This window comes from Heptranchias perlo, chromosome 15, assembly GCF_035084215.1.
Source record: "Heptranchias perlo isolate sHepPer1 chromosome 15, sHepPer1.hap1, whole genome shotgun sequence".
Taxonomy (NCBI): domain Eukaryota; kingdom Metazoa; phylum Chordata; class Chondrichthyes; order Hexanchiformes; family Hexanchidae; genus Heptranchias; species Heptranchias perlo.
In genome coordinates this window covers 34,660,841-34,685,946 of record NC_090339.1, presented here as the reverse complement: position 1 = coordinate 34,685,946, position 25,106 = coordinate 34,660,841, and the positions used below count along the sequence as shown (strand labels likewise).

Sequence of the window (25,106 nt, the reverse complement as noted above, 5' to 3'; positions counted from 1 at the left end):
GCCCGATCCTCTCCCGCCTATGTCTTGCTGCCTGACCCCTTAGACTCTCCGATCTGAGGGAGCCCAGCTGCAAGTTCTAATTTCAGCTTCTTCAGTCACCCCTCAAAATGGACGTCCTTTTGTTGCAAAGAGGAAATTGAGGCAGGAGGACCAGCAATGTCCTCTCCCACTCCATATCCATGGCTACCGTTGTCCCACACAAGTTATAGGTGCAGACCCAGGTCTGCCCCTTTAGGAAAACCCCAGAAATCCCAGTGCAACATAAAGGAGAAGAGATTTTGTAACAGGTATCTTCGCCCCTTTTTGCTATCTGTAGCACCTGGGAACTGAATGTTCCCCAGGCAATATGGGGAGTTTAGTCACTTGAGCCTTTCTTCATATGACCCATAATCATCTTGGTCACTCAAACCCTTTCCAATGCATCTGTATCCTTCCTGAGGTAGGATGACAAAAGCTGCATGCCATACTCCAAAACTGATCTGCAATGCAAGTATAATCCATTCTGACTTGCAATTCAACCACTGCAAGTATGACTCCAGATGGAGTGCCAGCACCATGACACTACCATTGAAACAAAACGGCAGCAGCCTTTTCCTTTCAGCAAAACAAAATCTAAATGTAGTGCATTGTATCACATAACATGCCATGAGGTCAGTATTGCCACCACTCTAATACCACAACCCATGGATTGCTGCCTAAATCAAGTGGCCGATCAAAGAATTGAAGAGAATTTACATTATTTTGCCCTTGCTCGTTTGCCTCTCAACCAAGGTTCTGATCGTGATGGCCACAAAATCCAAAACAACGTTACTACAGTATTGTAATATTTAGCATATTGTTACTGTTGCTTTAAGAATCTCCTCACCAAATTCAGGCAAAGAAACATGAAAGTGGAAACGAATCCAAGTTAGTGCATAAGCATGGAGTAAGGAAATCAAATTACAAGACTTACAACCGCGATGTCATTTCATTATTAGCTTTTTACTACAAAATATAATCCCCAAGAGACAATGCAAGCATATACTATTAATTGAATGACTGCATCAGGTAAAACAAAAAACCCAATCAAACTTAGGAAACAGATATAATAAAAGTAAAGTACTGTCACAGCCAAGTCCAGAAATCCATCAGCCAGCAAAGGCTTCCTACAGTCCAACCAGCTTCGTCCAGTTTTTGTAAACATCTGGAACAGAAAGTAGTAATGCTTTACAATGTAAACTCTCCACAAATTAAATGTACTTCTACTGAACCGTGTGTATGCTCGCTGTGGCTGATTTTAACTATGGCCGCCCAGTATAAATGGGTCGGTAACAGTTGGAAAATGGCGTAAATTCACTTACTACCCCCTGTCTGTGGGGGCTCTCGCCGCAGTCATCTTGGTATGCGGCCAGAACGCCTGCCTGATTCAGATATGAGGCCACTTTTAATGTGCAAACTGTGGTTCTATGACGTGCATAAGAACCCATTTACAATTTTGAAATACAAATGGACAAAAGCATGTGACACGCACGCTTCACCTATTTGTACCGGCAATGAGCGGCCCACTGTTCCTCCTGGCCCCACAAAAATTATTCAGCCTGCTACTGGCCCATGCACGGCACCCTGGAGATCACCATCCCCCTCGCTCCGTGTAGGAACTGGCCGATGTCCCGCCCTCCCCTGCCAGCAAGTTGACTCAGGGCGTCGATTCAGCATGTACAGCACTGGATCCACGCATAGGAGGCCCGGGCACCAAACTGATATGGTCTTCACAGCAGCAACAGACAAGCACGCTCCAGCCACCAGCTGACTGCTCATTTTGCATCAAAAGTTAAAATCAGCCTCGATATGTGTGCACCTCTGAGTACAGATTATCAAACCCCAAAAATATCAGACCAGTCCTTTCTAAGGAAGTTGTAATATTCATTAAATATGTATCATTTTATATATCTACTAATATAAAGATGCCAATAATACATAATTGCTCCTAATGACAGAGAAGGAACAACTTTCTTGACCAAAATTTAATTATGTTGACTCAAACAACATCCTGTGATATTTAAAGTTATTTTAAATGATAATTCAACTAACTTTTCATTTAATCAGGGTTATTATATTTATATGAAAATTAAAAGTAAGCACTTACTTGTTTTACACAGTGCCTTTCACATCTCTGAGGAACAGTTCAAAGTGCTTCATATGCAATTAATTGCTTTGAAGTACAGTAACTGTTTTGAAACTAACACAGCAACCATGATGTACACACAAGATTTCACAAACGGTAATAAAATGAGTGATCAGTTAATCTGCTAGAGTTGAGGGAAGAATGTTGACCAGGAGAAAACTCTGCTGTTCTTCAAATTGTACCACGAGATCATTCACACTCACCTGAATCACCAGAACCTGCATATGGAATCTGCTTAGTGACAACATAGCATTCCTTCAATTCTTCACTGGAGTATCACCTTAGATTATGTGCTTACATCCTGAAGGTGAGGAGTGGTTTGAACCCACAACCTTTTAACTCAGACAAAATTGGTACCAACTAAACCATGTCCAGTGTTTATTACTGGCAACTACCTGTTCAATGTTCATCTGTCTGCTGGTCTAACCAGTGTAGTTGTCACACTCAAGGTTCTTCAAGCCACAATAAACTGTACAATTGTTCATATTGACTCCACCTGTGTCCTAATTATTTACGATTTTACTAGAAATATTGACCAGAGGAAATTTCAGTGCTTGTTTATGATGTTACTACATGTAGAGAGAAAAGGAAATCATCCTTCTGAGCTATATTATTCACTTTTTTCGGAAATTATCATTTTATGATTATTCTTTCAGAAATCTTCACAAAACATTGAAGAATATTAGAGGACATAGTTTATTTTTAAACTCAGCAATTTATCACATTGTGCCTTTTCAATTTAATTATGGGGTTGGGGGGTTTCAGTAGGTGCACAGCAATGCTTGTTGCCATTTAAAGAGAGAGAATTTATTTTTACAGGATATTGCATTGTTAAGAGATGCTGTTTTTGCCTTATTGTTGCACCAATTTTTAATCTGGAAAATAGGGAGCAGCTGGCAATTTCTGCTATTTTTTCTAATATAAGCCAACACCAGTACCAATCATTACCAGCACCCGGCAAAAAATGATATAACTAGCCAAAAATCCCCAAAAATACGTAGTGATACTTGCTAAATCACCAGTGCTTGGCTAAAGTTCAGACACCCCAATTTATAAATAATTCCAGACCAAAAACTAAATAAATCAAGCTGGCTTGATCATTACTGTCTGAGCTATATCTATCTATTCTATATTAAAAACAATGCGAGGTCACATCATTTCACTGGTGCTTTACCTGTAAATGATGCTGTGAACATAATGCGGCATATGTGATAGGGCCTAAAGCAAAAGTAAGTAAACTTCCGTTCCCTCCTTTCTGATTTAACGTAGGCCCTTCTGATATACTTACCTGCACCCAGCCGAATAGAAGCAATGGGAGAGGGCTGGCTACGTCGTCAGCCAAAGAATGGCAATTAGCCTGAAGAAACTGAGTATATTCTAATACATAAAAAGTTCTACTATATAATGAAAGGGGCAAATACAGGACAATTTTATTTTAATTGTAAAAAAAAATGATGCGAGTAGTTATGCTCCGCTATAACTAGGCGCCCCAAAATTACTGCACAATCAAACACAGCAGTTAGATTCACAAAGGCACCTTTACAATAATCTGTCAAATGCCATATCTCAAACTCACCAGGATTTGTCTTTGTAGTGTCACTTCAGTGGGATCAGCACAGTCACTCAGGCAAACCAGCTTGCACGCCACATGACGCACTGAAAGTTAAAGGGTTCATAAACTTATTGTTAGATTCAATACAGTAAAGCTCTGTTTTCAGTTTCAGCACTTTACCCATTTCCAGGTAATGATAAGTCTGGAACAGTATTGCATATATAGCCGGGTACGGTAGAATGGTGGTTAGGCCTGGACTAATAATCCGGAGACAGGAATTCAAATCCCGCCATGGCAGCTGGGGAATTTAAATTCAGTTAATTAAATAAAATCTGGAATAAAAAGTTAGTATCAGTAATGGTAATCATGAAACTATCGGATTGTCATAAAAACCCATCTGGTTCACTAATGTCCTTTAGGGAAGGAAACCTGCCGTTCTTACCCAGTCTAGCCTATATGTGACTCCAGGCCCACAGCAATGTGGTTGATTCTTAACTGCCCTCCGAAATGGCCTAGCAAGCCACTCAGTTGTACAATATCACTACAAAAAGTCATAATAAGAATAAAACCGGACGGACCGCCCGGCATTGGACCACTAGGCACCGGTCACGACAAAGGCAAAAGCAAACCAAGCCCAGTCGACCCTGCAAAGTCCTCCTCACTAACATCTGGAGACTTGTGCCAAAATTGGGAGAGCTGTCCCACAGACTAGTCAAGCAACAGCCTGACATAGCCATACTCACATAATCATACCTTTCGGCCAACAACACAGACTCCTCCATCACAATCCCTGGGTATGTTCTGTCCCACCAGCAGGACAAACCCACCAGAAGTGGCAGCACAGTGGTATACAGTCAGGAGGGAGTGGCCCTGGGAGTCCCCAACATTGACTCCGAACCCAGTGAAATCTCATGGCATCAGATCAAACATGGGCAAGGAAACCTCCTGCTGATTACCACCTACCACCCTCCCTCAGTTGATGAATCAGTACTCCTCCATGTTGAGCACCACTTGGAGGAAGCACACAGGGTAGCAAGGGCACAGAATGTACTCTGGGTGGGGGGACTTCAATGTCCATCACCAAGAGTGGCTGGGTAGCACCACTACTGAACAAGCTGGCCGAGTCTTGAAGGACATAGCTGCCAGACTGGGCCTGCGGCAGGTGGTGAGAGAACCAACACGAGGAAAAAACCTACTTGACCTCGTCCTTACCATTCTACCTGTCGTAGATGCATCTGTCCGTGACAGTATTGGTAGGAGTGACCACCGCACAGTCCTTGTGGAGATGAAGTCCCGTCTTCACACTAAGGACACCGTCCAATGTGCTGCATGGCACTACCACCGTGCTAAATGCGATAGGTTCAGAACAGATCTAGCAGCTCAAAACTGGGCATGCATGAGGCGCTGTGGGCCATCAGCAGCAGCAGTATTGTATTCCACCACAATCTGTAACCTCATGGCCTCGCATATCCCTCACTCTACCATTACCAACAAACCAGGGGATCAACCCTGGTTCAATGAGGAGTGTAGAAGAGCATGCCAGGAGTGTCACCAGGCGTACCTGAAAAATAAGTGCCAACTTTTTAAAGCCACAATACAGGACTATATGTAATATAAACAGCGAAAACAGCATGCTAGAGACAGAGCTAAGCGATCCCACAACCAACAGATCAGATCAAAGCTCTGCAGTCCTGCCACATCCAGTCGTGAATGGCGGTGGGCAAGTAAACAACTAAAGGGAGGAGAAGGCTCCGTGAACATCCCCAACCTCAATGATGGCAGAGCCCGGCACGAGTGCAAAAGACAAGGCTGAAGCGTTTGCAACCATCTTCAGCCAGAAGCGCCAAGTGGATGATCCATCTCGGCCTCCACCCAAGATCACCACCATCACAGAGGCCAGTCTTCAGCCAATTCGATTCACTCCATGTGATATCAAGAAACGGCTGAGTGCACTGGATACAGCAAAGGCTGTGGGCCCCGACAACACCCCGGCTGTAGTGCTGAAGTCTTGTGCTCCAGAACTAGCCGCGCCTCTAGCCAAGCTGTTCCAGTACAGCAACAACACTGGCATCTACCCGACAAAGTGGAAAATTGCCCAGGTATGTCCTGTCCACAAAAAACAGGACAAATCCAATCCGGCCAATTACCGCCCCATCAGTCTACTCTCAGTCATCAGCAAAGTGATGGAAGGTGTCGTCGACAGTGCTATCAAGCGGCACTTACTCACCAATAACCTGCTCACCGATGTTCAGTTTGGGTTCCATAGGAACATAGGAACAGGAGTAGGCCATTCAGCCCCTCGAGCCCGCTCCACCATTTGATAAGATCATAGCTGATCAGTGATCTAACTCCATATACCTGCCTTTGGCCCATATCCCTTAACACCTTTGGTTGCCAAAAAGCTATCTATCTCAGATTTAAAATTATCAATTGAGCTAGCATCAATTGCCATTTGCGGAAAAGAGTTCTAAACTTCTACCACCTTTTGTGTGTAGAACTGTTTTCTAATCTCACTCCTGAAAGGTCTGGCTGTAATTTTTAGACTGTGCCCCCTATTGCTAGAATCCTGAACCAGCGGAAATAGTTTCTCTCTTTCCACCCTATCTATTCCCCTTAATATTTTATAAACTTCCATCAGGTCACCCCTTAACCTTCTAAACGCTAGAGAATACAACCCCAATTTGTGTAATCGCTCCTCGTAACTTAACCCTTGAGGTTCAGGTAACATTCTAGTAAACCTACGCTGCACTCCCTCCAAGGCTAATATGTCCTTCCGAAGGTGCAGTGCCCAGAACTGCTCACAGTACTCCAGGTGTGGTCTAACCAGGGTTTTGTATAGCTGCAGCATAACTTCTGCTCCCTTGTACTCTAGTCCTCTAGATATAAAGGCCAGCATTCCATTAGCCTTATTGATTATTTTCCGCCAGGACCACTCGGTTCCTGATCTCATTAGAGTCTTGGTCCAAACATGGACAAAAGTGCTGAATTCCAGAGGTGAGGTGAGGTGAGAGTGGCTGCCCTTGACATCAAGGCAGCATTTGACCGAGTGTGGCATCAAGGAACCCTAGTGAAATTGAAGTAAATGGGAATCAGGGGGAAAACTCTCCGGTGGCTGGAGTCATACCTCGCATAAAGGAAGATGGTAGTGGTTGTTGGAGGCCAATCATCTCAGCTCCAGAACATCGCTGCAGGAGTTCTTCAGGGCAGTGTCCTAGGCCCAACCATCTTCAGCTGCTTCATTAATGACCTTCCCTCCATCAGAAGTGTTCAGTTCCATTCGCAATCCCTCAGATAATGAAGCAGTCCGTGCCCGCATACCGCAAGACCTGGACAACATCCAGGCTTGGGCTCAGAAGTGGCAAGTAACAATTGCGCCACACAAGTGCCAGGCAATGACCATCTCCAACAAGAGACAGTCTAACCACCTCCCCTTGACATTCAACGGCATTACCATCGCCGAATCCCCCACCATCAACATCCTGGTGGTCACCATTGACCAGAAACTAAACTGGACCAGCCACATACATACTGGTGACTACAAGAGCAGGTCAGAGGCTGGGTATTCTGCGGCAAGTGACTCACCTCCTGACTCCCCAAAGCCTTTCCACCATCTACAAGGCGCAAGTCAGGAGTGTGATGGAATACTCTCCACTTGCTTGGATGAGTGCAGCTCCAACAACATTCAAGAAGCTCGACACCATCCACGACAAAGCAGCCCACTTAAACATCCGCCACCTTAAACATTCACTCCCTCCACACCGGCGCACAGTGGCTGCAGTGTGTACCATCTACAAGATGCATTGCAGCAATTCGCCAAGGCTTCTTCAACAGCACCTCCCAAACCCGCAACCTCTACAACCTAGAAAAACAAGGGCAGCAGGTACATGGGAACACCACCACCTGCACGTTCCCCTCCAAGTCACACACCATCCTGACTTGGAAATACATGGTCATTCCTTCATCGTCACTGGGTCAAAATCCTGGAACTCCCTACCTAACAGCACTGTGGGAGAACCTTCACCACACGGACTGCAGCCATTCATGAAGGCGGCTCACCACCACCTTCTCAAGAGCAATTAGGGATGGGTAATAAATGCTGGCCTTGCCAGTGATGCCCACATCCCGTGAATGAATAAAAAAAATATATACAGTTACTCGGTAGCTGTTTACCTGCATCACATCATCACCATATGCACACACACTGGACACAGTCCTTTGTGAGAACAAATTCAAAAGGGGCTCCAACTTCTCCAGGTCCAGTTTTAGCTCAAAGAGTGTACTAGAATCAGAGCTTTAAATCTGGATTTGTTGCAAACTTCAGCAAATGTTCCAATATAAGCGGTAGAATTACTTACTCTGATCTCCATGCACAGTAAAACTACATTGTCACACTGAGTTTGACCTAAGCTGTGATTCATATTTTGTTTGCATTAAATCATACATAGAATGCCATCTGGTAACAGAGCCTCAGAGCTCAGGGGAGACCTACATGGACAGGGACCATAGCGGGATGTTTCCGTCAGCATCTGGGTGGAAACAAAAAAAAAGTACTCTGCACAGGCATCTAATCTAGTGCACAACTGGTACTTCAATGAGCACTGATATTGCACAGTAGCGGAAACCAGGCAAGGGGGCAGTTAAAACGGAGTGGGGGACGTACCCACTTCTTTCCCGCCCTGATCTGGCTGACTGCAATTTTAAATTGAAGGTGGCAAGGGCGCCCACTCAAACTAGCGGGGTCCTCTTTAAATATGCAGATCAGGCTCCGATAACGTCATCGTAGCCCGATCTGCTATTTTAACCAGATGCCTGAAACAGGGAACTTCCCCACCAGGGAAAACATGCTGGGAGCAGCAGCCAGGGCCAGAAGAGGCCCAGTTTTACAATTCATTCATTTTCTTTTCTTATGTACATGGTCTTTGCCCCCCTTTCCCTTGCTCAGTCCCTTCTTATAGCTGTTCAACTGTAGTACCTTCCAGTTCTGACGAAGGGCTTTGCCTGAAACGTTAACATTCTTCTTTCTTTATAAATGTCTGACTCGCTGAGTGTTTCCAGCATTTTCTGTTTATGTTTCAGATTTTCAGTATCTGCAGTATTATATTTTTTGACAAGCTAAAAATCTGCCAGCTTGAACAGACTTGATTGCTACGCAGATAGTCATCAAGAATGCTTTTGCTGAGATTGCTAAAGACTTTGCAATTCAGTAATATTAGCATATTACGGTCACTTTGTTTCTTTGCAGAAACCTGCAGCCAGGTTATCTATTAACACCAATACACTGGCTTCACGACTATGCAGCGCTCAGGCTGAATTCTTTTTAACCCTAAATATGCTGCAAAAACAAAATGCCCAACGTGGTTACAGTGTCCAAATACATTGGACTGGTAGACATACTCCTATTATAGGGCACATTCTCAATGAATTTAAACACATCAGCTTCCATCATATTGACTTTACTCTACCAGCATAAACGAAGGCCTGGATGAGTTCTAACTCCAGTTTATTCCACATAACTATCTAAAATTTTCATAGCATCTGCAGTTAATTGGATCTGCCCCTTCCACCCTTAATTGGTTCAACTGCTGTTTCACTACACTGGCATTAAAGATTTACTGCTGTGTTAAACCTATGTTAGAATTTGCAAAAAGACAAATGCTGCCCAAGTGCAGCTGAACAACTGGTCTTTCATTTCCCTATGTCTGTAAGTTAGTGTTAAGAATTACGCGACAGTAAATCACCCCACCACTAAAAATATTTTTGAAGTGGCTGCAGATGCAGCGTACCGGAAGAGCAACACATTACGCAATGAAGAGTGAGTTCACAGGTTGGAGTTCACAATATATCTCACAGAAAGAACCTGATTTCCACCAATATACTCCTCATCTTTACCAGTCCATTCTTGTGACTAAAGTGTTTCCACAGGAAAAGAAGGAAAATTAGAATATGGACCAAATTCTCTTAGCATCTGGATACAAAGCAATTGACATACAGCAAGGAACCGGCCAATTGGCCACACTCTTGGTCAGGAAGTATTGTATTACAGTGTGGGGGACACCAAAAAGAGAAGAAAAATAAAAGGGAAATGAAGAAATAAATAATTAGCAATGTAACAATTACTCACATTTTGTTCTTTGTTCATCATTAATTGATGATTCTAGCCTCTTGGTTACTGCCCAATTCCACAAACTAATAGCATACTCTTCAACCTTTATTATAAAAAAAAATTGCATCATGTCTTTGTACTGTCTGGACTTGCTTCCTAACCATTTCTGTCATTATTCATAGCAAAATATAGCTGATAATTACAGTGATTGTAGCACTTTTCAAATACTACAACTGAATCAATATTTTCTTTCAAAAAATAATTCTGCGAATACAGCAGATGAGTAACTCAGTGCTTCTACTTTATAAATGAAGGCCTGGTCCAAGACTGAGTTATAATTCCAGTGTATGTCACATAACTATTCCACAATTTTCAGAATGTCTGGAGTTAATTAGATCTGCCCCCTCCATCAATAATTGGTTCAACTGTTGTTTCGCGACATTGGCATTAAACCTTTATCAGAATTGCAAAAAGGCACAAATGCTGATCAAGTGTGGCTGTACAGCTACAGGTAGTCTTCCATTTCCCTATACATAGAAGTTAGCATTAGTTACACTATGTCTGATTGCAATTTATTATGTAACTGGCACTATTTGCCACAAAAAAAATGGAAATCAGTGCAAATGTTTGATCTGGATTATCCCCAAATGGCAACCAACTGCAGCTTCTGCTTCCAGCTAGTCTTTCCATTCAGTGCGAAATGCTATGAATTTCAATAGGTGAGGTTATAACTGTTGCTTTTCCTAAAGGACAACAGTTAAGAACACATGCAAAGTAGTCCTCAAAGAAGTTGCACTCAGCAAAGTGGCAACACAGTCATTAATATATTCACTGTACACAACGGTGACCATAAATTTGACCCGAGTATAAACGCACATTTCAAACCACCCATCAATATTACTGATTAGCTTTATCAGTTCTCTGTTCAGACTACCCAGAAAACAAAGAAAAATACTTTTAAAATTAGTTTTCCCATTAACAAACCTGAAATAGAAATCTTCAATGTATTTTGAGACAGAATATTGAAACCCACTAAGTTTTATTGTAGATACATTTTGAAAACTAGGACATACGCTTATATGATGAACAGGGAGTTTTGGTCACAATTTTAATCATGAGAAAATCTGTATATATATTTTAATATTTATGCATAAGAAACAAGTTATTTTTAATGGCACAACTATATTGCTATAGTTAGGAATGAACCTGCAATAATACCCAGAGGATGACTTAAGTACAACATCTCAGCCATGCCATTTATATACTTCTTGACCTTGACAATCAATCTTGCTTCACTCAGATCGGCAGTTCAGCAAGCCAGTCCTCAATGCATAGAGCTGAGGGAGGGCTCAGAGGTCAGCCTTTCTCTTTCTCTCTTTCCAAGAAATTAATCTAGGGTAGCTTGAGTCTGGAATAGTGAGACAAAGAGGTCTAACTTCCTCTCTCAGTTGGTCATGACTCTAGACTGAGGCATGAACACTTATGGCCTATAAGAGAAAGATTAGTGCCAGTTAGCTCAGGGACTGTTAACTTGTAAAGTTAGTTCAGCCCATCAGGGCAAAGTTGCATTTTTTATTAGTTTTTATTATATGAAGATCGATTAAGAAACAAATTTTTCTCACTGGAAAACTGTTTAATTTTACATGAAATATGTGAATGAATACAATTTGTTGGTTTGCAATTGATCTTGTCTCACTAGAGAGCTTTCCAACCTGCCTTCCAAAAAGATAGGAGAACGTACGTGATGGTGCATGCGAGATTATATATGCAAGAGATCTTATTGTTACAATCCCCAGGTCAGCTATCGTTTAAGTATATACTGAGCAGTAGAGGTGTTCTCCAGATTGTACAGAATGCAAGGTCTGCTTACGGGAGTGACCAGTGATGCTGAACAAGGTAATAACTATTGTAGACCTGTAAAATCGTACAGATGATAACAGTAAACAAGGCAATTCAAGAACCCAGAACAAACTACACTGGTGTCGCTCCAAGTATCAGCATCATGACTGACCTTCCAATTGGCAGATAGCTGAGCAACATTGCCAGGAGAGGCCATTAACTTTTACAAGTTAAAACGTGAAAAATACTTGTGTACTTTTCCAAACCTGCGTATCCTTGGTTTTACTTCTCTCTATGTCATCCAAAGCTGTAACTTTATCGAATAGTTTGTCAATCACTTCCTCTACATTTCTAGTTGACTGCTTTTTCAACAGCTCTTCAGCAAGTCCTTCCAAAGAAAAACAAACTGGTCATCCCACTGACTGTAGAATATGATAAAACAGCAAACATTCAAATGTTATATATTTATGAAATAAATGGTATAGTACCAATAATTTACACATAATTAAATGAGGTCACTTCAGGAATTTATCAAATGTACAAATTTTGTACTTCAATTTAATGATTAATGAAATTATTTACTGATTCCCATTTTTCACTAGGAGTAAGTGTTGATTCAAATACTAATGTGGCTTTGACTTCATATTTCCCTTGCCTACCCAGCACTGCATAACTAATAAAGTGACTGCAGGTGACAATAGGGGCTGCGTACGGCCAAATTGAACTGTCAGGTGTCCAATTAATTAGTTGCCTTTAGCACATTCTCTACCTTATATATGTGTAAAATCTTTCATTCAGTGCATATTTTATATTTGAAAGTGTCACAACAACAACTTGCATTTATATAGTGCCTTTAATGTAGTAAAATGTTCCAAGGTGCTTCACAGGAGTGTAATAAAACAAAAATGCCCATTATTTATCTAGGCCTGTGATGCTGATCCTTGTGCTGCTTTGGATCCCATTTGCAACTTATCAAACCCTCTCCCTCCCACACCACCACTTGCTGACAGCATTCATCAGGGCCAATTCACTTCAACCAATTGTCCTTGGAGGCAGAATCAATGATTCTTTGTAGTCCCTTTGATAGACAGCTCTGTGGCCAGAAGCTTTCAACTATGGTTTTACCTGGGGCTGCTTGGACCAGTTAGTCAGTCTACAGCAGAGTTTCTGATCTAGTTTGACTCTGTGGTTGCACTTCATCACTTAAGAACTGCACAACTATTTTAGTGATCTAATTATATAGAAAAGTAAATCAGAGTAAGTATCTTTATTATTTTTGATAAGTGTATCATAAAGGATAGCAAAAGTTGCAAATACATTGGTTTGCACTGAATACTGTTCACTTACCTGTTCTATGTTAAAATAAATTGCCTGATGGCTTATAGCCTGAGTGTTAGTCTGAGAATTTATATTTAAACCACCTACCAAAGACGAGGAGAATCACAGGTGGTACTTTCCAGTAAGTCAATATAGAGTGGTGAGGTTCACTGTTGAATCCCTAGGTCTCGCTATCATTTATCTAGATATTGGACAGGTAAAGGCATACTCCTGATTGTAGGGGAACACAAGGACCACTTATGGGACCAAATAAAGTATCTAGCGTAAAACCCAAAAGCAGAACAGTATATATACATATATATTCAACAATTAGTAATTATAGCCTTAAAGGGACAGATCAGGATAAACAAAGTACTAACTTAGCAGCAGAATAATACATAGTGTGTTACATGGTATAACACACCAGTCCTTATAAAACAATGTATCCTCCAACTTTCGATGAGTAACACAAGAGGTCCACTAGTATGTTTAAAGATGCAGACATTTTCTTATCTGCACATCTTTACTGTGTTTGATCACGTGACTCCCATCCTCCATCTGCATTCTCTGCACTTACCTATATACCAAGATTCCTTATAAAAGGGTCTTTTCAAGAGCATAATTCCAGGACACACAAGTTACTCCGTGGGCTCAATCATCTCAGGTATAGTGTATAAAATAGTTATAGCAGCTTCAGTGAGGAAAAAACCCTCAATCACTATAAGTTTCTGTTCTTTACCCCCTCCTCTCCTAAAGATAATGACTAATGCTGAGGTACGTTTCCATAGGTATTAGCTCCCAACTCAAGTGGCCATGCATCATGCGTAAAGCTGAATAGCAAGCATCAATAGATTATTAAACCATGGAGCTCTCATAAATGAACCCAACTCTGTCCTTGTTGGGGGGAAAAATTTCTCCAGCCTCAATGTGCAACGTCATAAATGTGTTCAAAAAGTATATTTTTATAATGTAATTATTTAGCAAGTAAAGCAGTTATTCCTTCAGATGTTCACATGAACATGTACGTCCAGCAGTAGACAGTGTTCAAGAGTTAGAAGGAGCACAATGGTTGATTTTTAGCTCTGCAGCCCTGGGGTGATGAAGCCAAATCCAGCTCTTCTTCCCCCACTGACATCCATTTACTCTACAAATTGAACCCAAGGCCTTCCTGGCCTGTATGACTCAGTGCCATGTGGTTCGGTTATCCACATCATGGAAATTTTAATGCAGTTTTAACAGTGCCTTGTGACCATTTTTATTGTAACTTCATTTCAATGAATAACAACAGTTCATCAAGAACAAATTATAATGCATGCATAATTTACATAGCAGAGACCCAACTAAACAAGCTAAACCCTGTCAACCAAATCTATGTCCTCTGAAAAATAGTTGTAAAAAGAAGGTAGTGCATTTGCATTACAAACTCAGTCACAACCCATTTCCAGAACCCAACAGCATAATATATATTAAAATCCTTATATAATAATCAAAGAATAGAACCTGCCCATTGGTAAACTTGACAAAAACAGTTGAAGGAAATACAATCTTTTTCAACTGGGCCACCTTCCAAAGAAAATAACACTTTTGTGTTCAGATACCACTCAGGCATTATTCTGACTGATGAAAATAAAATGATTCAGAATGCCTGAAAAATAATACATTTATAATCATGAAATATTTTACCTTTTATCTCTGTGAAGATCAAATTTACATCCATTTCTTTCTAAAATTAAAATATACCTAGTTAAAAATCAGATAAAAATAATCAGTTCGCTAAAATTTTTCCACTATCTGCCAAGAAATCATTCATCTGCTGATTAGCATTAACAGTCTCAATCAAAAATCATATAGGAATATTGAAATGGAAGAACGAACAATAACCCATTCAGCTCATCTAGCTTCCTCTCTTTTATTTATGTACATTTATGTCATCCAGTTACAACATTTTCATCATTTACTACAATCAAGCAAATATAAATTGGGAATATTCAATGGTTCACAGTCTGTAAACATAATACATGACTGTTTCATGACCTAGTACATCAGGAAAGCCATGAGAAGCAGTGCACATCTTGACTTGGTTAAGGTAAGTAGCCTAGATGACATTAAGGAAATGGAAGTTGTGACCTGCCATCACAAGGCACTTCACATAGGAGAGAGACTGAGTGGTAGAGGATTTAGGAAAGTTAGCTGAAGGCACAGTCAAAAAGATAGGCTTTGAGGAGGCATTTAAATGGCAGGAAGGATGGTAGCATGGCAAAGAGGTTTAAATAAAGAATTCTCGAGGATAGGGCTGAGATGGCTGAAAGCACTGCCACTAATCAAGGAACACTGGGATGGATGCACATGAGCAAGTTGGAGGACAGCGAGCTGTGGGTTGTAGGAAGTTGAAGAGGTAGGTGTTGACCTCTTTCCTTCTATGGTTCATAACGACACGCTTCCAGAAAGTATAAGACACTTGATAATGGACTATGCGGAACAGACTTTATTCATATACAACATAGGTAATCAATTTATACCGTACACAGGAGTAGCTTCGGGTTTCTCGCTCTTTCGAGCTCTCCAACCATCTCTGGAAAAAATCCACCCTTCTTACACACCTTGCCTACTTCAAAGGTACAGTTCATTGATAAGACCTCATGATTTATCTGTTCTTGGAAAGTTTTGAGAACAATTTATTGACAGCTTATTTACCTAAACATGCACTCTATACCATGGTTAATTGATCCCTCTGCCTATGTTTATTACTTGTAAACAATTTTACAACACCAAGTTATAGTCCAACAATTTTATTTGAAATTCACAAGCTTTCGGAGGCTTCCTCCTTCCTCAGGTGAATGTTGTGGATTTTCCACAACATTCACCTGAGGAAGGAGGAAGCCTCCGAAAGCTTGTGAATTTCAAATAAAATTGTTGGACTATAACTTGGTGTTGTAAAATTGTTTACAATTGTCAACCCCAGTCCATCACCGGCATCTCCACATTATGTTTATTACACCAGTGACTAAAGTTATATATTAATTACTCATGGTCGATGTCATTCCAGTCACTTATTTTCTTGCACAAGCATTCCTTGTAGATAATAATCAGACATTTGGAGTAGAACATAATCCATCCTTCCTTCTCGTAGGAACCCCACTTGTATCTTGTTCATCAGATTAGATGGTATGATGGTAGATAAGCAGTGGCAAACATTTAAAAAGATATTTTATGACTCGCAACAAAAATATATCCCTGAGGAGGAAAGACTCCACAAAAAGGGCGAGCCAACCATGGCTAACTAAGGAAGTAAAGGATGGTATCAGATTAAAAGAAAAAGCATACAACATGGCAAAGATTACTGGTAAGCCCGAAGATTGGGAAAACTTTAAAAACCAGCAAAGGATAACTAAAAGAATAATAAAGAGGGAGAAAATAAATTATGAGAGTAAACTAGCAAGAAATATAAAAACTGACAGTAAAAGCTTCTACAAGTATACCATCTCAAGGGCAATTAGGGATGGGCAATAAATGCCGGCCTCGCCAGCGACGCCCGCATCCCATGAACGAATAAAAAAAAAGCAAGAGGGTAGCTAAAGTAAACATTGGTCCCTTAGAGGATGAGACTTGGGAAATAATAATGGAAAACAAGGAAATGGCAGAGGAATTGAACAGATATTTTGTATCTGTCTTCACAGTAGAAGACACTAATAGTATACCAATAATAGTAGAAAATCAAGAGGCAAAGGGGAGGAACTAAAAACAATCACTATCACTAGAGAAAAAGTACTAGGTAAACTAATGGGTCTAAAGGCTGATAAGTCCCCTGGACCTGATGGCTTGCATCCGAGGGTCTTAAAGGAAGTGGCTACAGAGATAGTGAATGCATTGGTTGTAATCTTCCAAAATTCACTAGATTCTGGAAAGGTCCCAGTGGATTGGAAAACCGCAAACGTAACACCCCTATTCAAGAAGGGAGAGTGACAGAAAGCAGGTAACTATAGACCAGTTAGCCTAACATCTGTCATTGGGAAAATGCTAGAATCCATTATTAAGGAAGTAGTAGCAGGACATTTGGAGACTCATAATACAATCAAGGAGAGTCAACATGTTTTTATGAAGGGGAAATCGTGTCTGACAAATTTATTAGAGTTCTTTGAGGAAGTAACGGGCAGGGTGGATAAAGGGGAATCAATGGATGCAGTATATTTGGATTTTCAAAAGGCATTCGATAAGGTGCCACGTAAAAGATTACTGCACAAGATAAGAGCTCATGGTGTTGGGGGTAATATACTGGCATAGATAGAGGATTGGCTAGCTAACAGAAAACAAAGAGTCGGGATAAAAGGGTCATTTTCAAAATGGCAATCTGCAACTAGTGGGGTGCCGCAGGGCTCAGTGCTGGGGCCTCAACTATTTACAATATATATTAATGACTTGGATGAAGGAACAGAGTGTCTTGTGGCCAAATGTGCTGATGATACAAAGATAGATTGAAAAGCAAGTTGTGATGAGGACACAAAGTGTCTGCAAAGGGATATTGACAGGTTAAGCGACTGGGCAAAAATTTGGCAGATGGAATATAATGTGGGAAAATGTGAAGTCATCCACTTTGGGAGGAAAAATAAAAAAGCAAAATATTATTTGAATGGAGAAATACTACATAATGCTGCGGTACAGAGGGATCTGGGTGTCCTCGTACACGAAACACAAAAAGTCAACATACAGGTGCAGCAGGTAATCCGGAAGGCAAACGGAATATTGGCCTTTATTTCCAGGGGGATGGAGTATAAAAGCAGGGAAGTCATGGTACAACTGTACAGGGTGCTGGTGAGACCACACCTGGAGTACTGCGTACAGTTCTGGTGCCCTTATTTAAGGAAGGACATACTTGCATTGGAGACAGTTCAGAGAAGGTTCATTAGGTTGATTCTGGGTACGGAAGGGTTGTCTTATGAGGAAAGATTGAACAGGTTGGGTCTATACTCATTGGAGTTTAGAAGAATGAAAGGGGATCTTATTGAAACATACAAGATTCTGAGGGGACTCGATAGGGTAGATGCTGAGAGGATGTTACCCCTCATGGGGGAATCTAAAACTAGGGGGCATAGTCTCAGAATAAGAGGTCGCCCGTTTAAGACAGAAATAAGGAGGAATTTCTTCTCCCAGAGGGTCGTGATTCTTTGGAATTCTTTACCCCAAAAAGCTGTGGAGGCTGAGTCATTGAATACATTCAAGGCTGAATTAGACAAATTTTTGATCAGCAAGGGAGTCAAAGGATATGGGTAAAAGGCGGGAAAGTGGAGTTGAGGTAAAAATCAGATCAGTCATGATCTCATTGAATGGCGAAGCAGGCTCGGGGGCCGAATGGCCTACTCCTGCTCCTATCTCTTATGGTCTTATCTTAGAAAGCCTGTTGCACCATGAGTAGTTGTAGTTATTCAGGTCAGTTTGATCATTAACCCTTAACTCTCAAACATGTCCAACAGTAGGTTGGGGCAAGGCCATGGAGGGATTTGTAAACAAGGAGGGGTTTCGAGTTTGATGTTTGAGGAAGATTGGGAGCCAGTGAATGACAGCAAGATTTGGGAGATGAGTGAGCAAGATCAAATGCAGGATATGTTGCAGCAAGCGAAAGTTTAAACAAGTTGGAGCTTGTACAAGTTTGAGTAATATAGATACGAGTTTAGGGACCATCGAAGAGAGCATTCGAGAACCCGAGTCTTAAGGTAATGAAAGCATGGAGAAAGGTTACATTGGCAGAGGGAAGTGAGATAGGGCCAAAGGCAGGCAATGTTGTGGAGCATGCTGTCTTGATGATGGATAGATTAAGGGGTTTGAAGCTCAGCTCAGGGATCAGACAGGAAATTAATGTTGCATTCTGTCTGGTTCAGCTTGAGAAAGCAGCTGGAGAGAGGAATAGAGTCAGGATCAAGGTATAAAGATCTTTGCGGGACCCAAATAAGATTGCTTTGGTTTCTCCAGTGTTCAACTCAAGGAAGTTCTGGCTCATCCACAATTTGATGTCAGATAGGCAGTCTAGATGTGGTTGTAAAATCTTTGTGGTAGAGACGAGGTGCCATCGGAATACATATGGAAACGAACCCCATGTCTGCAAAAAATGTTTCCAACGGTCAGCATGTAAAAAAAAGAAACAGAGGGCCCCAAGGATGGAACCTTAGGGTACCCTGGAGATGACCCTGCAAGGATTGTAGGTTACTGCTAGATATATGTTAGCTCCGTTGGGACAAGTAGAACTGAAAACAGTCAAGGGCAGTCCCTGAAAATGGACCACGGATGAGAAATGGTTATACAGGATAAAATTATCAACCGTGTTGAATTCTATAAAGAGGTCGAGGAGGTTAAAGAAGACAGTGCACTACGTCACAGTCACAGAGGATATCATTGGCGACTTTGACAGGTTGCCTTCGTGCTGTGGGTAGGGTGGAAGCCAGACTATAGGGATTCAGAGGGAATTTTGGGGAGGTGGAGACAAGATTTAGTAGCAATGTGTTTAAGGACTTTGGAGATGAAAGGTAGGTTAGATATGAGATATTAGTTGAAAATGATAGAGGGGTCAAAGGTGGGTTAAGGGAACAATTTATGATGCCATTTAGCACGGAGGAAAGAAGAGGCAGTTGACTATTCATGAGTTGGGTGGGGAGGGAGTTGAAAGAGCAGGAACTGGGTCTCATGGAAGAGATGAGCCTGGTAAGGGCTGGGAGGGAGACAGAGTATATACACAAAATAATATGAAGCCAAGCCTAGGTGGTGGAATAGCCAAAAGGGTACAAAGAAGAGATGAAGAGGAGATGGTATCTGAGGCAGTCACGGAGATTAGTCTTGTCCTTGATGGAGGGCAGTGGGTTAGGGACTTGGAGGAAGCCATTGAGATGAGGAGTCTAGGATTGTTCTTACCCTCTAGAATGAGTCTGTGCTAGGGGGATTTAGTAAATTATTCTTGATGTTCCTTGCATTTATATAGAAACATTTGTTTATTCCTAAACTCATTACTTTTCTCATTTCAGCTTTCTGCTATTGTTATTTTTTTTCTCTATTTGGTCTATTTTGTTTATGCTGCTCACCTGCCTTACTACTTTAAATCCTTCCACTTGCCCTATTTAATCTATCTGGAAGACCAATGGTGAAGGTGCCCACTTGATCAGCATTTGCCTCTACCAGAACTTTTCCCCCAATATCCTAGGAATCTGAAACTCTCCCTTCTACAGCATCTCTCTAGCCATGCATTGACATATCTAATCTATTTTCCCCTAACTAGTCCTGTGCATAGCACTGGGGATAAACCTGTGATTACTCTCTCAAGGTCTTGCACTTTAATCTAGAGCTTAACTCCTCTGCAAAACCTCCATCCTACTCTTTTCATATGTCACTGGCTCCAATGTCTGGTTGGTTTCCCTTCTCAAGAATTTTTTCCACCCAATCCATTTTGTCACAACCTTGCACCTGGAAGACAACATAAGATTCAGGCATCTGGGAGGTAACATAAGATTCAGGATTCTCAATCAGGACTACATATCAAGCTGTTTATCCACCTAATCACAGATTCCCCCATGACTACCTATACTCACAGTAACCCCTTACACCATGGCACTGCTTTTGATTACTCTTATCTATAACTCCATCCTTACAGGTATCGAGAACTGTGTACCCAGGCCCATTGGCTTTTCCTGTAGTGGTTCCTCTGGTCTCCCTGCAGGCATTCAACCACTTCCTCCCCTCTGTTTCATCATTCTTCATTTTAAGGTGATCACTTCTGAAACATGTCTTTCATAAATCTTTCCTTCCAATGTATGTTGTAGAATACAGTCAGTTGGCCCTTGAACTCAGCATTCCTCTGCTGAAGCAATGCAGCCCTCAAACATTTCATACATGCGTACTCGTCCCAGGTTGTTCCATACGCTGCACACTGTACAATTCACAGGTCCAGCTCCTAATCCCACAGTTTAAATACTCCTAACTGCTATGCTACTCAGAAGTACCAACTGTGGAACTTATTTTCTCCAACTTTCTTCTCTCATCTTGCAGATTTGGACCCACTCCATTTCTGCACTGAATTCCCACTCAGGTCAAAACTCCTCACCTTTTCTCAGCACAAACTCACTCTATCAGCATCTCACTCAGCAGGCTTCTCCCAATTCGAGTAAGGACATGATCAGCACTTTCAGGAGCATCTTCTCACGTGATTCTCTGAAGCCACCTGTAGCAAGCATCTCAGGGAGGTCTTTTCTGTGCCGGAGTGGAAAGCAAGCTGATAGACTCAATTCAACTTTCAGCTTGAGGCAGGCATCCCTCCAAATCACAAATCACAATGACACTATGGCCTGTTTATGGACCACTTAGAATCATAGAAATTTATAGCACAGGAGGCCATTCGGCCCTTCATGTCTGTGCTGGTCAAAAAAGAGCTATCCAGCCAAATCCCACTTTCCAGCTCTTGGTCCATAGCCTTGTAGGTTGCAGCACTTCAACTGCATATCCAAGTACTTTTTAAATGCAATGAGGGTTTCTGCCGCTACCACCGTTTCAGGCAATGAATTCCAGACCCCCACCATCCTCTAGGTGAAAACATTTCTCCTCAACTCCCATCTAATCCTTCTATCAATTACTTTAATTCTATGCCCCCTGGTTATTAACCTCTCTGCTAAGGGAAATAGGTCCATCCTATCCACTCTATACAGGCCCCTCATAATTTTATACAACTCGATTAAATCTCCCCTCAGCCTCCTCTGTTCCAAACAAAACAACCCTAGTCTATCGAATCTTTCCTCATAGCTAAAATTCTCCAGTCCTGGCCACATCCTCGTGGTGACCAGAACTTATGCAGTACTCAAGCTGTGGCCTAACTAGTGTTTCATACAGTTCGAGCATAACCTCCCTGCTCTTATATTTCATGCCTCGGCTAATAAAGGAAAGTATCCCGTATGCCTTCTTAACTACCTTGTCTACCTGCCCTGCCACCTTCAGGGATCTGTGGATATGCTCTCCAAGGTCACTTTGTACTTCAGTATCCTATTGTGTATTCCCTTGCTTCGTCTGCCCTCCCCAAATGTATTACCTCACACGTCTCTGGATTAAATTCCGTTTGCCACTTTTCTGCCCACCTGACCAGTCCATTGATATAGAACCATAGAACCGAAGAAAAGATACAGCGCAGAAGGGGGCCATTCGGCCCATCGTGTCCACGCCAGCTCGAAGAACAACCAGGTGCCCATTCTAATCCCACCTTCCAGCACCCGGTCCGTAGCCCTGCAGCTTACAGCTACAGCACTTTATGTGCAGGTCCAGGTACTTTTTAAAAGAGATGAGGGAGCCTGCCTCTACCACCAATTCAGGCAGCGAATTCCATACACCCACCACCCTCTGGGTAAAAAAGTTTTTCCTCATGTCCCCTCTAATCCTTCCACCAATCAGCTTAAATCTATGTCCTCTAGTTCTTGAACTCTCTCTAGGGGAAACAGGTATTTCCTGTCTACTCTATCTAAGCCCCTCATAATTTTGTACACCACAATCAAGTCTCCCCTCAGCCTCCTCTGCTCCACGGAAAACAACCCCAGCCTATCCAATCTCTCCTCATAGCTGCAATTTTGAAGCCCTGGCAACATTCTTGTAAATCTTCTCTGCACTCTCTCCAGAGCAATTTTTTTTTTTATTCGTTCACGGGATGTGGGCGTCACTGGCAAGGCCGGCATTTATTGCCCATCCCTAATTGCCCTTGAGAAGGTGGTGGTGAGCCGCCTTCTTGAACCGCTGCAGTCCGTGTGGTGACGGTTCTCCCACAGTGCTGTTAGGAAGGGAGTTCCAGGATTTTGACCCAGCGACAATGAAGGAACGGCGATATATTTCCAAGTCGGGATGGTGTGTGACTTGGAGGGGAACGTGCAGGTGGTGTTGTTCCCATGCGCCTGCTGCCCTTGTCCTTCTAGGTGGTAGAGGTCGCGGGTTTGGGAGGTGCTGTCGAAGAAGCCTTGGCGAGTTGCTGCAGTGCATCCTGTGGATGGTGCACACTGCAGCCACAGTGCGCCGGTGGTGAAGGGAGTGAATGTTTAGGGTGGTGGATGGGGTGCCAATCAAGCGGGCTGCTTTATCTTGGATGGTGTCGAGCTTCTTGAGTGTTGTTGGAGCTGCACTCATCCAGGCAAGTGGAGAGTATTCCATCACACTCCTGACTTGTGCCTTGTAGATGGTGGAAAGGCTTTGGGGAGTCAGGAGGTGAGTCACTCGCCGCAGAATACCCAGCCTCTGACCTGCTCTCGTAGCCACAGTATTTATATGGCTGGTCCAGTTCAGTTTCTGGTCAATGGTGACCCCCAGGATGTTGATGGTGGGGGATTCGGCGATGGTAATGCCGTTGAATGTCAAGGGGAGGTGGTTAGACTCTCTCTTGTTGGAGATGGTCATTGCCTGGCACTTATCTGGCGCGAATGTTACTTGCCACTTATCAGCCCAAGCCTGGATGTTGTCCAGGTCTTGCTGCATGCGGGCTCGGACTGCTTCATTATCTGAGGGGTTGCGAATGGAACTGAACACTGTGCAGTCATCAGCGAACATCCCCATTTCTGACCTTATGATGGAGGGAAGGTCATTGATGAAGCAGCTGAAGATGGTTGGGCCAAGGACACTGCCCTGAGGAACTCCTGCAGCAATGCCCTGGGGCTGAGATGCTTGGCCTCCAACAACCACTACCATCCTCCTTTGTGCTAGGTATGACTCCAGCCACTGGAGAGTTTTCCCCCTGATTCCCATTGACTTCAATTTTACTAGGGCTCCTTGGTGCCACACTCGGTCAAATGCTGCCTTAATGTCAAGGGCAGTCACTCTCACCTCACCTCTGGAATTCAGCTCTTTTGTCCATGTTTGGACCAAGGCTGTAATGAGGTCTGGAGCCGAGTGGTCCTGGCGGAACCCAAACTGAGCATCGGTGAGCAGGTTATTGGTGAGTAAGTGCCGCTTGATAGCACTGTCGACGACACCTTCCATCACTTTGCTGATGATTGAGAGTAGACTGATGGGGCGGTAATTGGCCGGATTGGATTTGTCCTGCTTTTTGTGGACAGGACATACCTGGGCAATTTTCCACATTGTCGGGTGGATGCCAGTGTTGTAGCTGTACTGGAACAGCTTGGCTAGGGGCGCAGCTAGTTCTGGAGCACAAGTCTTCAGCACTACAGCTGGGATGTTGTCGGGGCCCAAAGCCTTTGCTGTATCCAGTGCACTCAGCCGTTTCTTGATATCACGTGGAGTGAATCGAATTGGCCGAAGACTGGCTTCCGTGATGGTGGGGAAATCGGGAGGAGGCTGAGATGGATTATCCACTCGGCACTTCTGGCTGAAGATGGTTGCAAACGCTTCAGCCTTGTCTTTTGCACTCACGTGCTGGACTCCGTCATCATTGAGAATGGGGATGTTTGCAGAGCCTCCTCCTCCCGTTAGTTGTTTAATTGTCCACCACCATTCACGACTGGATGTGGCAGGACTGCAGAGCTTTGATCTGATCCGTTGGTTGTGGAATCGCTTAGCTCTGTCTATAGCATGTTGCTTCCGCTGTTTAGCATGCATGTAGTCCTGAGTTGTAGCTTCACCAGGTTGGCACCTCATTTTTAGGTACGCCTGGTGCTGCTCCTGGCATGCTCTTCTACACTCCTCATTGAACCAGGGTTGATCCCCTGGCTTGTTGGTAATGGTAGAGTGAGGAATATGCCGGGCCATGAGGTTACAAATTGCGTCCTTCCTGTAATGTGGTGACCAGAACTGCACACAACACTCCAGCGTTTTATACAGTTCCATCATTACATCCCTGCTTTTGTACTCTATACCTCGGATAATAACAGAGAGCATTCCATATGCCTTCTTCACAACCTTATCTACCTGTACTGCCACCTTCAGGGACCTGTGCATATGCCCTCCAAGGTCTCTCACTTCCTCTACCCCTCTCAATATATTCCCATTTACTGCATATTCCCTTTTACTGTTTGTCCTCCCTAAGTGCATTACCTCACACTTCTCCGGGTTGAACTCCATTTGCCACTTTTCCGCCCACACAACCAACCCATTGATATCTTCTTGGAGTCTACAGCTATCCTCTTCACTATCAACTACACGGCCAATTCTTGTGTCGTCTGAAAATTTGCCAA

At 42.7% G+C, this 25,106-nt stretch overlaps 1 protein-coding gene across 1 annotated transcript in view; it reads right to left on the bottom strand.

The window, feature by feature from the left end:
• The window catches only part of tex11 (testis expressed 11), a 120,386-nt gene extending 99,674 nt beyond the window's left edge, over positions 1-20,712 (bottom strand). The window contains exons 1-5 of the mRNA XM_067996730.1: positions 20,544-20,712; positions 11,925-12,064; positions 9,838-9,922; positions 3,741-3,820; positions 1,103-1,183 (exon numbers count right to left, since the gene is read on the bottom strand). Of these exons, the coding sequence (XP_067852831.1) occupies positions 1,103-1,183; positions 3,741-3,820; positions 9,838-9,922; positions 11,925-12,064; positions 20,544-20,712 (555 nt within the window). The remainder of the gene's footprint in view (positions 1-1,102; positions 1,184-3,740; positions 3,821-9,837; positions 9,923-11,924; positions 12,065-20,543) is intronic.
• Positions 20,713-25,106: the final 4,394 nt, after the last annotated feature.